This window comes from Drosophila subobscura, chromosome J, assembly GCF_008121235.1.
Source record: "Drosophila subobscura isolate 14011-0131.10 chromosome J, UCBerk_Dsub_1.0, whole genome shotgun sequence".
In the NCBI taxonomy this organism is placed as follows: domain Eukaryota; kingdom Metazoa; phylum Arthropoda; class Insecta; order Diptera; family Drosophilidae; genus Drosophila; species Drosophila subobscura.
In genome coordinates, this window is record NC_048532.1 from 12,884,644 (window position 1) to 12,897,761 (window position 13,118).

The 13,118-nt window shown below is 44.7% G+C and overlaps 1 protein-coding gene across 1 annotated transcript; it reads left to right on the forward strand.

Moving 5' to 3' along the window:
* The first annotated feature begins 994 nt into the window (after positions 1 to 994).
* LOC117894897 (ATP synthase-coupling factor 6, mitochondrial) lies at positions 995 to 1,699 on the forward strand. Its single transcript, XM_034802188.1, has 2 exons — positions 995 to 1,334; positions 1,397 to 1,699. Exons 1-2 carry the CDS (start codon positions 1,036 to 1,038, stop codon positions 1,566 to 1,568), a joined length of 471 nt encoding a protein of 156 aa, XP_034658079.1. The 5' UTR covers positions 995 to 1,035; the 3' UTR covers positions 1,569 to 1,699.
* The last annotated feature ends 11,419 nt before the right edge of the window (positions 1,700 to 13,118 follow it).

Sequence of the window (13,118 nt, forward strand, 5' to 3'; positions counted from 1 at the left end):
CCCCAAGCCTCGCTCACGTACATCCATCAATGCTTTCGGAGGCATTATTTAATAATGAAAATTGAATAGTCCTCTAATTCAACCTGATGACAAAGTGGATGCCAGGCAGACAGCCAGCAGGTGCCTCACATATGTATGCGACACGTGCCGCACGGACACACACACACGGACACTCACACACGGACACAGGATTGGGTTGGGTTGAGGGGCTGGTCACCCTCCACTCAATTGTGGTTTTCCGTTTCCGCATAATTTTTGGGCCCAGCGGAAGACTTCTGAGAAGAAGCCGCCGCGTCGCTTCGCTAACAAAACATTTGTTAAAACGGAAGGAAGGAAGGACAAACGACAAAACGCAGGACACAAAAGGTAGACAAACACACAGGTAAACTTGCCACGCAGGGGTAGCAGATACACACAGACTCTATGGGCGGCAGCACCTCTTAAGCTAACATAATTTGGTGGCCCGAAACTCAAACTCCAAGGCGAAGGAGCAGCAGGCCAATGCGGGCACGTCCGCAGCCAGCAAGTTCCACTTCATTTTCAGTGGCAAGCAAAAGGCGGCAGGAGCAGAGGCAGGCAGGAAGCAGGAGGTAGAAAAAAAGGTTGCATGTGATTTGTGTCAGCGAAGGCGGAGAAGCAGTCTCTCGCACTGCTCCCGGACTATATATTATAGCACCAGGCGACAGTTACAACAATAAAACATTTCGGATGCCGCTTGTCCTGCCGCTGATCCTTGGAAGCCTGAGGTACGGCCTGCCGGCCAGCCACAGGCGGCACCTGACTACCGGCTAAAGGGCTGGCTGTCTGACGGACGACGACGAGCATGTAATGAACGATGCCTGGAGGCATTTTCTTGTTATTTTTTCATGGCATTATCCTTGTAGTTAATGTGTGTGGAGGCAGGCCGCGAGCACACGCACATCCTCTGCCCAGCTCCCAAAGGAACTGTGGAGCAAAGTAGGCTTTCCGGCAGAAGTTTCACTCTGAAAGGGAATATTCTCATTCTCATTTAAATACTCACCCAAAAACGAAACAATGTTTCGCCTTTGCCTTACGAATTTCTCGCTGATTTCTCGCCGTAATATTGGGCTGTCGGCAGCAAGGCGCTACAAGGATCCCATCTATGAGATCTTTTTGGATAAAGTGCGCGAATATCGCCTGAAGAGTCCCACTGGAAAGCCTCTCGATGCGGGTCCAGAGTTCGAGCAGGAACTAAATGAGACTTTGGAGCGTTTGGCATTGAAATTTGGTGGCGGGGATGGCGTCGATATGTTGGAGTTTCCCAAATTCAAGGAGCCTGAGGTAACACTAGATCCATTGTCCATTTTTGCCAAGTAAGTTGAGGGCTTAGAGCCGCTAAAGTGGGGTGGATATTGATGGGAATATATTCCATTAGGCCGAAAGAAGAGACAGAGAAAAGCGAGGAATCAAAGGAAGTGAAGAATGGAGACAAAAAGCAGGAAAATAAGGCAAAAGATCAGCAGAAAAGAAAGGAAACAAAGGGGAAAGATCAGCAGAAGGCAAAGGAAGCAAAGGGGAAAGCAAAGGGACACAAAGGCCACAGCTAAAGACAAAAACTAAGGACACAAAGCCCAAAGATGACCGGAAAAAGTAGGCGAAGGAAAATGCCAATTTCTTTAGTGTTAAACTTTCGTTTCTGTTATTTTTAATCAAAATTTCAATTAAATTGTTCCACTGTGCCAGCTCCACACACACACACACACACGGACGACAAAGATAATGCTGCACGCAATGATGTCCTTTTATCCTTCATCAGCATCCCTCATCTCTCGCTCAGCCTGTCGCTCCTTTTTCGGCTGGGGATTTTGGCTTCGTGGTTGACTTGCAAATATCTGCATTACGCATACGCACTGTGTGCGGCACGCCGCCTGCAGGTGAAAAGGAAGGAAAGAATGGGCCTTCCTGCCCGCGTGCATCTCATACGGAAGTGACAATGAGAATGCATTTAAAATTCATTAATTGAACGCATTTTCCAGCCTCACCTCTGCACTTCGTCTGCTGTAATTGTAAGGCGTCCTGTTGGCTTTTCCTTGAATGCCAAAAGAAGGCAGAGCCACAGAGAAAGAGAACCACACAGAGAGCCATAGAGAGAGGCCCCAAAAACTTTACTTCACACTGCATAAATTAATTGAGTCTTGGTCTTCAAACAACAGACTGAAGACTGCCTGCCTGACGCGTCTGCGGCTTGGCTTCTTCCCTGCTCCCAGAGTCCTGTGTGCCCCGTGTGTGTATGCCTCGATCGAGTCGTCTCTGTGGTTCGCCGCACTATCAAAAACTTTTGCTTTTTGGGGGCCGCTCTCCCACTCGAGTCTAATGCATTTTTCAGTCTCTGCCGCTTGGCGCATCTGCCGCTCGTCTCTCCACTGATGCAATCGAATTAAAATTTATGACAAAACCATTAACAAAGTTGCCAGTTCGTTGCCATGGCCATTGGCAGGCAGTCGGGCGACCGACCAGACCAAAGACCAGACGGAAGAAAGAAAACTGGAAAAGTTTTGCATGTGACCTGCCGGAAAAGTCAGTGGCTGCCAGTAGCTAAAACTTTCCAAATTAATTGATGGCCGCAACGATTTAAGCGTTTGGCCAAAAGGTACAGGCGAAATGCAGGTTAAATATGGGTTGCAATTTCGAATGACCAGGGGAAGTTTTTGGATATTTCCGAGGCAGATTTTGGCAGCAAGTTGGGGAAAAGGAAGTGCAGAATGGGATGCAAGTGGGTACTTTTTTTTTGATACAAATTTCAATGGAAAATCTTTGCAGAATTAAACAGATTTACTTTCCAAGAAAAGTCGTACACAAAATTGTAAGAAAATCAAAACATTTCCCGCCTAAACATTCATAAAAGTTGAAATAAATAATTTCTAGATATAAAATTCTGCGTAATAATACGGAGAAAATACATTTTCACATTAATTTGCTGGATAATTCCAGCAGCAGCATTTCCATGGAACTGTTTTGGAACCATCTCGCTGTGGCAAATAAATGTTTAATGTGTTTTTGTGATGCTTCGTTTTTGCCATCGTTGCCAGTGGAGTATTTGCGCATACCACAAATGTCTTTTGGGCCAAGTGGCCGGCCGCATGGCCAGCCGGACAATGGCCCCCAGGGCCTTAGACGACGACTGTCGACTGGTAGACCAAAGCAAACTGCTGCTCAGACATCTTGCGATCCTTGAAAGATGTTGAGGGGGAGGGAGAGGGGCGCTTTTGGCCTGTTCGTGGCGATAAAACGCTTCAATGTTCACTTATTGGCTGGGCGTGAGGAATTTTTATATTAATTTATGGCTCTGACACCGGGAAATGAAGGGAGGCAAGAAAAAGGTGGAGCCGGGTGGCTGTCAATCGGCTGCCTTTTAAATTATGAATTGAATTGGAACTGGTGGAAAACTGTGAAAGAGAAATCAGCCAGCCAGGCAGCCAGCTAGCCCAGGCCCAGGTTTTCGCACAGGTTTCGCACTCCTGAAGTTATTTCCATTGAAGGCCCAGGACCAGGCCCAGGACCAGTGCTTTTGCGGCCTGTTTCCTGCGGAAAAGTTGTTTTATTTTTCATTCAATTTCTCTGGTCTTTCTGCCGGATTCGGTTTTAATGGCTTTTTAAATGCCAACTGATAAATGGCCAGGCCAGGCAGCATGACAAATGAGATTTCCGACTCGACGCTCCGCCTCTGCCATAAAGTGTTCCACCGTGGATCGTATTTCCTTTTGCTTTTTTGTCTTCTTTTTTTTATATTTTATTTTTATTTACATTTTTGACGCTACGCAGCGGATTATTAACTTATATGGAAAGCAAGCAGCTCTCATTAATAATTTGCTTATAAAGTGAAATGGCAAAAGGGAAAGCAGACACACACAAACACACACGCACACACGCAGAGTCGCGCCCTCTCGCTGCGTCAAAGATTAAACAAAAGATTTTTCATGACAATTTATATTTTATATGCGCGAAACTCAAAATGGGTATTTTGGGGTGTGATGGAAGCGTTTGCTGCTCATTATATCATGATTATAATTTATCTGTATATGCAGAATGGTAAATAATTTTCATATTTACAAGATTGACACATCTGGAACCCATCAGAAGATTTATTAAAGCACCAAAAGTATTATTTTAGCTGTTTAAACACCTGACTTTCGAGCTGGCATACTTCTAATGCAGATACAAATTTATTACAGCGTATCTGAGGGTCCCAAAACAGTTCGACGGGGAATGTTACGCATACCCGTGCACGTTGGGGAGACTTCGGGCGAAATTAAATGACAAAAAATAACAAGTTCCCAGTCATCTCTCAAGGTTTGCCCCACTGGGAAATGGAATGTGGTGTGGCATGGTGGCTAAGGGTCTAAGGACACACAAACAGAGGGAGACAGAGACAGAGACTTTTCGCGTAATTTCACGTATTTTGTGCAAATACACTCGAACATGCCACACAGAACAGCCACAGCAACAACAGCAACAACAAACACAGACTGAAAAGACAGACACACAAAAACTGTTTTCTTTTACTCTGGGCAAAGGTTTTAGCTGGCTGAAAATCTATCTCCTTCTGTCTCTCTCTCTCTCCTTATCCAACTGCTTTCTATGGGTAAATGTTGGGGTCATGGGCGGGCGGGCTTATGCTCTCTGTTTTGTCAGTTTTTCCATAAAATTAAATTTTATTTATTCATACATTTAGAATGAATACAATATGAATACGAACGTCTGTCTGTCAGGCGATGCGCCAGCGGTAGGCAGCGACCTCAGGCTGTGGGGAGGTGGAGGAATGTATCTTTTGGTCATACAAATTTGGAAATTTCAAGATACATATTTCGAGATGCAGTTAATCTCAACTAATTGGCTCCAAACACTCGAATCACCGTTTTCTGCTGCACAGTTTGCCAGCTTGTTTATCTGTAAACAAAATACCAGCAGTAAAAGAAAAGTGCAATATCATTTATATTTGTTTTGGGATGTGGAAGCAAGCAAAGCATCATCCTTTGGCAGCAGCACATCCTTGGCAAATGTACAAACAATGAGGCAGCACTTTCAATAAGTCAAGAGACGAGCAAGGAGCAGCAGCAGCAGCAACGGCAGCAGGGAAGTGGTTCGGGGGGATCTCTCTCTAAATGGATTAAAAAGCAATGCCGGAAACTAAATTGAATCCAAAGCAAGCCCAAGGAAAAAAGGTTTGTTGCCTTCGCCACTTAAAATTTTACTATTCATTCGATGACTTCTTTTAAAGACCATCAACAACATTGTTTCGGCTTCTGTGTATATTTCTCTCCCTGTATATTCCCATCGAGAATCTCTTGAATTGTTTTTAAACGATGGTCTGAAGTCTGAAAAGTGATTTGCCATAACGTGGGCATCGCCCTCTCCCACTCCCTCCCCCCTCTCTCTCTAGTCGTAAAAAAGCGACAACAAAGGAGTTGAGAACTGTGGCATAAATTCGAGGCTCTCGGGGGCTGGAGGCGGCTGCTAAACTGATTTTTATATCAGCCAAAGCCAAACACGAAACGGCGAATGTTCTACGCTCTATGGAATACACAAACAATAGTGCGTAAAGATGGGCAAATTGTCTATTTAGAGCAACAACAGAAAAGCAGCAACAAAAAAAAAGGGATACTACACCAAGGTCAGGTCCAAGTCCCCCCCTTTCAGCCTTCTTGTTGCTCTTTTTTGCGTGTCTGCTGTGTCCATGTCCACGTTTTGTCCTTTGTCCTCTCTGCTTAGACCCGAGCTCAACGAAGCTCAACATTTTATAGACCGATAGACAGAGAGACTCTGAATAATTTATGCGCCATAAAAATGAAATCGAATTGCAGGCCGTGCGGAGGCGTTGGCTCTTCTTCGAAAAGAGAGTCATCAAGTGGCAATTTATGGTCGAGTTGACCGCTTCACTGGGAAAAGGAGCAACCAACGGGAGCTCTACCTTCACCTGTATTCGTATCTGTATCTAAGCATATGTGTCAGTTAAAACAAAAAACACGTTGACGTTCATTTTATGCAAATTAAACAGCAGCAGCAGCAGCCCTTGGCCCAAAAAAAGTTCCAACATAAATTTCCCTAAAATGCTGAAAAATAAATTAAATTAAATGAAGTTGAAAACTGCGACAAAGCGATGTTGCCCCAGCCCCAACCCCACCATAAATTGTCCTTGTTTCAGAGGGTGTCAGAGCGCGCGGCACCGTGACCGAAAAATATTTGTTTATGGCGCAAAACGGGCAGTCGAGAAATTGTTACATAAAATGTCTGTAGAACCCGCTGGAAATTGCAATGAAAATATTTGTGCTGCACGGACAATTTTTTGGGGGTGGGGGTAATCAAATTAAGGTGGCAACTTTGGCTGTAGCAATATGCATCTATCAGATACTTATTAGAAAAGTTTTGCCCGCGCTGCAACAAAGGGAGAGAGAGAGAGAGAGAGAGTGTAGGGGGGAAATTTAGTTTTGGGGCAAACTGCCGGAAAATTCGATATGCCACGGTTTTGATTGAAATTGAAACGCAGCAGAATGAGGAGAGGGTAGAATGAATATATTCATGGGAATATAGGAATTTAATTGAAAGATAGTTCTTCGATATGAAATTGCTTAGAAATCCTCGCACGAAGCGACGTGATCTCGTTTCCCAATGCATTTTGATGCTGGCTGTTGGCTGCTGCTCCTGCTGGCTTCTGCCATTGTCTTCGCGGTGTCTCGCCGCAGTCGAAGGCGAGAGAGCGAGAGAGAGAGAGAGAGAGAGAGAGAGAGAGGTGTGACGTGACTTGAACTCGAACGTGCCGCATATTAGCGGCAACGGCATCCAATTCGTGTGGTGGTGGCGGCAGCCAACGTAAACATAATCATCATCCTGCATGCGGCAACCTACACACACACACACACACACACATTCAGCCATTCTCTAACCAATTCCAGTGCCAATCCCATTCGTTGTCGCATGAAAAGTGGAAAATCGGGTTAACAGTGCCAAAAATGCAGACAATGGGAGCAACAGCAGCAACAGCAGCAGCACAGACGGCAGCAGCACTGACTGCGGCTCTCGATAAATCAGCAACAATACATTCCCTAACCTCTAACCCCTCCCTCCCTCACACCCACACGCTCAATGCCATTGCCATTTCTATGGGTGGCAAAACGCTCAGGTCGCTGTCGCCGTTTTGTTCGCGCACGAAAATAGATTTAAAATTTATAAATTATGAGCATTTGTTGCAGCAAATTGAAATGTTACGTTTTGCAGCGCAGCTCGCATGTTGATGCTCCTCCGATGGATGTGGCAGTGTTAGCTTTAAAATTCCCCACACATAAATCTTAAATGGGTAAATCACGAAATTCGCAGCAAATACGAGAGGAAGGAAGGAAGGAAGGAAGGAGTATGCGTGTTCGCATAAATTCAATGAAGGAATAAGGCAAAGAATAAGCTAAAGATAAGGCCACTCGCATTGGGAAACTATCGTGCATTAATGAGCAAAAGAGAGAGAGAAACAAACAGGGAGAGAGAGAGCGCATTGCGAAGTGGGACAGATATTGGCCGCAGTGGTGAAGCGTACACCTATCTTTCGACTGGCAGTGACCTACTTCAATAAGGGAACTCTGTCTGTCGTGTAAATATTCATAAATTGTTTATTTTTGGTAGATTCTCTTATGTACATTCAGATCATATTTACAGTACATACTTTTTATGCATATTAAATACCTAACTTATATGCTTATTTATATTTTTATTTATTTGCATATTTTTGGACTTGCAACACTTTTTTGTCCACCACTGTATTTGCCTTGCATTTCGAATTATTCTGCCTTCGAGCGCAGTGAGGCGCAATGTCTTCTGTTTTCTCTTCCTCTCTTTCGATCGTTGTTCGGCAATTACAACACAAACAAGAACTGCCGTTTTTCTATTCGTTTCATTACCATGCACACTAGTATATCCCTCTCTCTGTCTCCCTTTCTGTCTTACACATTTAACTTTAATTCGATGAAATTTCTTAAGTAATTAATTTGAAAAGTAAAATTATTATATAAATTGTAACAGCATGATAAATGATAAATGTGAAATGTGAAATGCATTTAGATGGAAACTTTTCTTAATTGAATTTGAATTTCTGGCACTCAATTTATGTATTATGGCATAATTATCATTCAATTAACAAAGTCCAATAAATTATATTCAATAACATGGCAGTGTATATGAACCATAAATATGACAAATAAACGCAAAAAACACTTAATTCAAAATTCGATTTTAAGCTAATTGAGTAAATCCGCACACAAATTCAAATTGTGAGGCAAATGTTTGCCATTGTGGCGGCGGCGGCAGCGTCGCCGCTTTTTGCATCTTAAAAAGTATTGACAATTTAATTTGGAATATATGGAAATGTTTGTGGTGTGTGTTTGCATTCCCACTGCCACTCTCTCATAAATCATTGGCTTAGTTTATTTCAAGTTGCCCACAGAGAGCCCACCTCTTATTTTTGGGAACCACTGAAAAACACGAAATACCGCACTTTCGGCCATTTGGGATGATTTTATGGGGCATGATTCATATGGGCATCATGGCTCGTATATCAAAAACCATTTTCCAAAATGTCTGTGCATTGGTTGTTGGTGCTTTTGCGGTGGCCAAAAGCATAATAAAATGCAGATAACGGCAATCAAATATTCTGGGCTAACGGGATCTAGATGGTACCCTGCCACACACCCAGCCAATGCTGCCAGCGTTGCCACGTTTAATGGATAGTGCAAAAATCGTATAAAAATATTTCAATAATACTTTTTGCCCATGCAAAACGAACTTGGCAATTAATTAAGAAAATATTTATAACCCCACAAACATTCCGTATATCTTACAGCTGGTCTACATCTTTTATGTTTTTCTCATTCCAGATATCGCCCCCTTCGGTCCACCACTATTTGTGGAATGTACGCAGAGCAACGCATCCTGGGCATCAGATTATAAGGTTGGTGGAATTCCTTTTCTTGTTCTAATTAATTTTGCAGACATTTAAAGGGCAAGCAGTCAGAAATGTTGGAAAATCTGCCCCTTTTTTATGTTCTTATGCGTTGTATTTATGCTAATCAAACAGAATCCTGACCTCAGGCAAAGTACGCCTCAAAATCAGTATAAAGACAAACAAATCCAGAGACGAACCCACTGAATTTTGGGACACTTGGCTCTGTGGGTTGGATTTGTTGTTGCCCCTGGTCCGGTGGCAGTTATCCCTCGGGGGCCTTAGGCCGTGTTTTCAGACGGAGCAGCAGACTGGTGGTGCCTGCCTTCTGCTTGTTTATAAAAATAATTAAGAAATATTTTCATGTTTTATAACTTTTCAGTGCTGCTGCGAAAAACTTTTTAAATAGACAAACTTTTGTTGCCGCCGCCGTTGCTGTTCCCGTTGCTTGTTTACTTACAAAATGTTAGCTGCTCGAAAACTCCTGTCCTGTCCCTGTCCCTGTCCCTGTCCTGCCAGTGCTCCCCCGTTGCGTATCCGTATATGATGGATACATTTGAAAATCTCGAAACAGCTAACAACATACTTCATTATAATATTTTCACTTTCAACTTGCGCCCAGCCAAGTGTCTGCCTCCCCCTACCCCTACCTACCCCACACTCACTCGTTTGGCCACTTTTCGCTCCCCTAGTTCGTGCTGCTTCCCCCTGTTGTCTGCTCTTGTTATTGTTCTTGGTCTTGGTCGTGGCTCTGTCCGCCCCTTGGGCTATGCCATTGACGTTACCATCTGGGGGAGTGTGGTTCCCTTGACAAAATGTCTAATTTCCGTGCAGGAAAGCAAGAAATTACTTTATGGTTTGTTAATAGCAGGCGCCAGAAAGCGGATCCTCTGCCAAAAGCTTTTCTTTCTCTGGGCTTAAATGTTGTGACATATTTTGCTTTTGGATGCTTTCCGGCCGCCGGCCAACTCACAGAGCAGAGCAAAGCCATTTGCCTACGAGAGGATACGAGTCCTGTTTAATGGGAATTTAAACGGTAACAATTACAGTTACCTAGAGGGTTGGTGGGTGGGTGCTGGCTATGCTGCCCACCTGTCAAGTCAATGAAACTTTTGGCCATTGCGCTATTGAAATTTTTGGCGTGTGCGGTCGAAACGACACCTGGTCCGCAGGGAGAGAGTGAGGGAGAGGGAGAGGGAGAGGGAGTGTGTGCTGTACACTGCGGGGAACAAAACTTAAGCTCAACAAAACGATAGCTTCTAGGAGTAGGGATTCTGGGATACCAATGACACCCTCAGGCATCCATGGAATTTCATCATCATGTTGGATGTATTTCTTTTCTTCTTTCTTGTCCTTGCCCTGTCCAGAGAGTCTTTTGTTGGCTCCGTGGGTGGTCCTCTTTTTATATCTTCGTTACATTTTTCTTTTTATTTGCTTTTAGTTTTGCTGTATATATTTATGCATTGAAAAAACCAAAGATAACTTTTGGCTAGACGCAAGAATAACATTTAGTACGAGTATCCTTCGAGTATCCTTACCATAGGCAGGGATTATGTACGTTACCCTAGAAAAAAAGGTAACGTTATTTTTCCTGGTTTTGTTTTTAAGGGAAAGTTCTATTTAAATAGCAAGTACTATTTGTTGTTGTTTTTTTTGTTAAAGGGAGAAAGTGGCTTAGTTCTGGTAGCTTTAAAGACCGCTCCAATTCCAATTATCTGTGGGTGCCCGTCCCCCCACAAAACCCTCTTATGTCCAGCCTAGCCCTTTGCTGTCAGCGTCTGAATGTCTGGCTGTCTGGGCGGCCTGTAAATATTTCCGCCCTTTTGCGACGATACAAGTTCTTGCATTGCCCACATTTTTGTACACTCACATATGCGGGAGCAGGGTATAACGATTTTGCTAAGATGTTTGCAACACAAAGGGGAAACGAAGCGCAGGGTGAAGCAGAAAACGAATATGCCTGATAACTGCACTACCTGCGATCACTTGGGCAGCGCAGCCTGCGTTGTTTTTTTCATTCCTGCATTCCACTTACGCGCGAGATCACGCTTGAGCGTGCAGTCGCACAAATTGCAATAACAACTTTGCAGGAAGCTTAGCTGCTGCAGAAAGTTCGAGAGGTTTGTTTGTGTGTATGAGAGCAGGTAGCAGATCAGCCGCAGCGAAGGCAGCATGGAGGGCGCTCTCTGTCTCCGCTTTGCCTTTGACTCGCGTAAATTGCAAAAACAAAACATAACGGCATGTGGCAAACGATCCCTCTTCTCTCTTCACTTAAATGTGTAATAAAATAAGTACCCAAAATCGATCTTTAAGGGTATCCAAAGCGTTATGTAAAAGCCCAGCCCCAAGCTAGAATTTTTTCCTTGTTTTTTGTGTGTTTGTTTTGGGCACTGTGGAATTTTTCTGTCTTTTGTTTGTCAGGGCGGGTGTGTTGTGGTGTGGTGTGGTGTGGTGTAAGCCCCGCTTGTAGTACGAGTATTTGCCAATTTTGTGTCTGCTGGCCGCAACAGGAACATCAGAGCAGCAGCAGAAGCTACAAACAAGCAGAACAGAACAGAGCTGCAGACTGAGGCCTCGGGGGCCACAGAGAAGAAACTAATTTCTTGCCGGGATTTGGCCTTCTTTTGTATCGTTTCTCCCTCTGTGTGTTTGTGTGTGTGTGCCCCGCGGCAGAGTTAAGTTTTGTACCCCCGCATTTCCCCTGCATTGTTGTGGAGGGTTTTTTACTCCAGTTTTTCCTTGTTTGTTGCTTGTTAGCAGCAGCCAAACCCAGTCGACCATTTGCCTTGAATGCCATTTCCTGTTGCCCATTTTTGGGGCATCGACTACGGGCTAAGGACGGACTACAACGGGACTTGTGTGTGGCCGCCTCGGGGCGAAATATTTAAATTATTATTTCGTCTGCTGCCGAAGAAAAGTAAATTTGATTAGGAAAATAAATGCAGCCCTTGGGAACACAACAAACGGCTACCTGCACCAGGCAGTGGGAGGGGGAAATATCTCGGGGGCGGGGGGATGAAAACAAAAAAGATTTCCATCTGTTGATGATGCAGTTATCTTGTTAATTAGTTGCAGTCGGTTTTATGCTCCGCGTAATTTGTGGCATGTGTTCGAGATCCCATTATGAAGTCGCTCCAGCTCCCTCCCCTCCAACTGCTGCTGCTGCTGTTCTCTCTGCTCTACCGTACAGTTCATGGAGCCATGGAGCAGTGTCTGGCAAGGGTCAGGGCAGTGCAGGGGCTGCGGCTTGGGGGGAGATATTCAATATAATTCACATTCAATTTCCATTTCCAATCTGCGGTGCGGGCTGTGTGGCATCACCCGAGGGCATCGCATGTGTGTGTGCCGCAGTCCAGATGCCATCAAATGCAGCAGGGGCCATGCATCACACCACCCACACCCACACGCTGCATGAAGCATGAGGCATGAGGCATATGCTTCGTAATCAACCCCTTGTTGCTGCTTCTTCTGGTGTTATGTTCTCTCTCATGGCTCTGGCTTGTAAACAAAACATTCATCAAAATTTTATACACTCAACATGTGCCACGCCTGGCTGCATGCCCCAACCAGGCTGCCCAACCAGACAGCCCTCGGGGCCCTGACAATATTTGTTTGTGTTTTCGGTTGCTGCTGCTGCTGCTGCTATTGCTCCGGCGGCTGCTGCTGGCTTCGATTTTTGAATGTTCTTTGAAAAATCACAACTAATTAACTTTGCCGTTAGCTTCTACTACTGCCCCAGCTCCCTCCCCGCCTCCCCCTCCCCCTGTTGCTGCTGTCCAGATGTGAACCGTTCCGGAAAACAGTCTATAAATAGCAAGACGTGCCCGGTGCCAAAGGTAATTCTCTGTCGACATCCGGTCGTTTGATAAGAAATCTCTTTCTCATTCTTCGGCTAAATGAGCCTCATCATCTCTACCCATCCGACAGGCAGAGGCCTCACATCATTCCTCTTCTTCCAGCCAACAGACAGAGATGAGCTCCCCATTCCCATTCCATTCCCCTTCTCCCACACCATCAAACACAGCTCAGATTTAGTGCGACTCCATCAGAGGTGTGCGTGGACTTGGGGGAACTTCTACCCGAGGGGGAAATGCAATGAACTTTCGCTTCGGTTTATGGTTGAATATAAAGGGGGAGATCTTTATGGATTTATGGGATCTCTGAGCTGTGCAGTTTG

Coding starts and splice junctions, on each gene's coding strand:
- LOC117894897 (XM_034802188.1), top strand. CDS start 1,036: ATGTTTCGCCTTTGCCTTACGAATTTCTCGCTGATTTCTCGCCGTAAT. Junction 1,335..1,396: donor CCATTGTCCATTTTTGCCAA/GTAAGTTGAGGG, acceptor ATATTCCATTAG/GCCGAAAGAAGAGACAGAGA.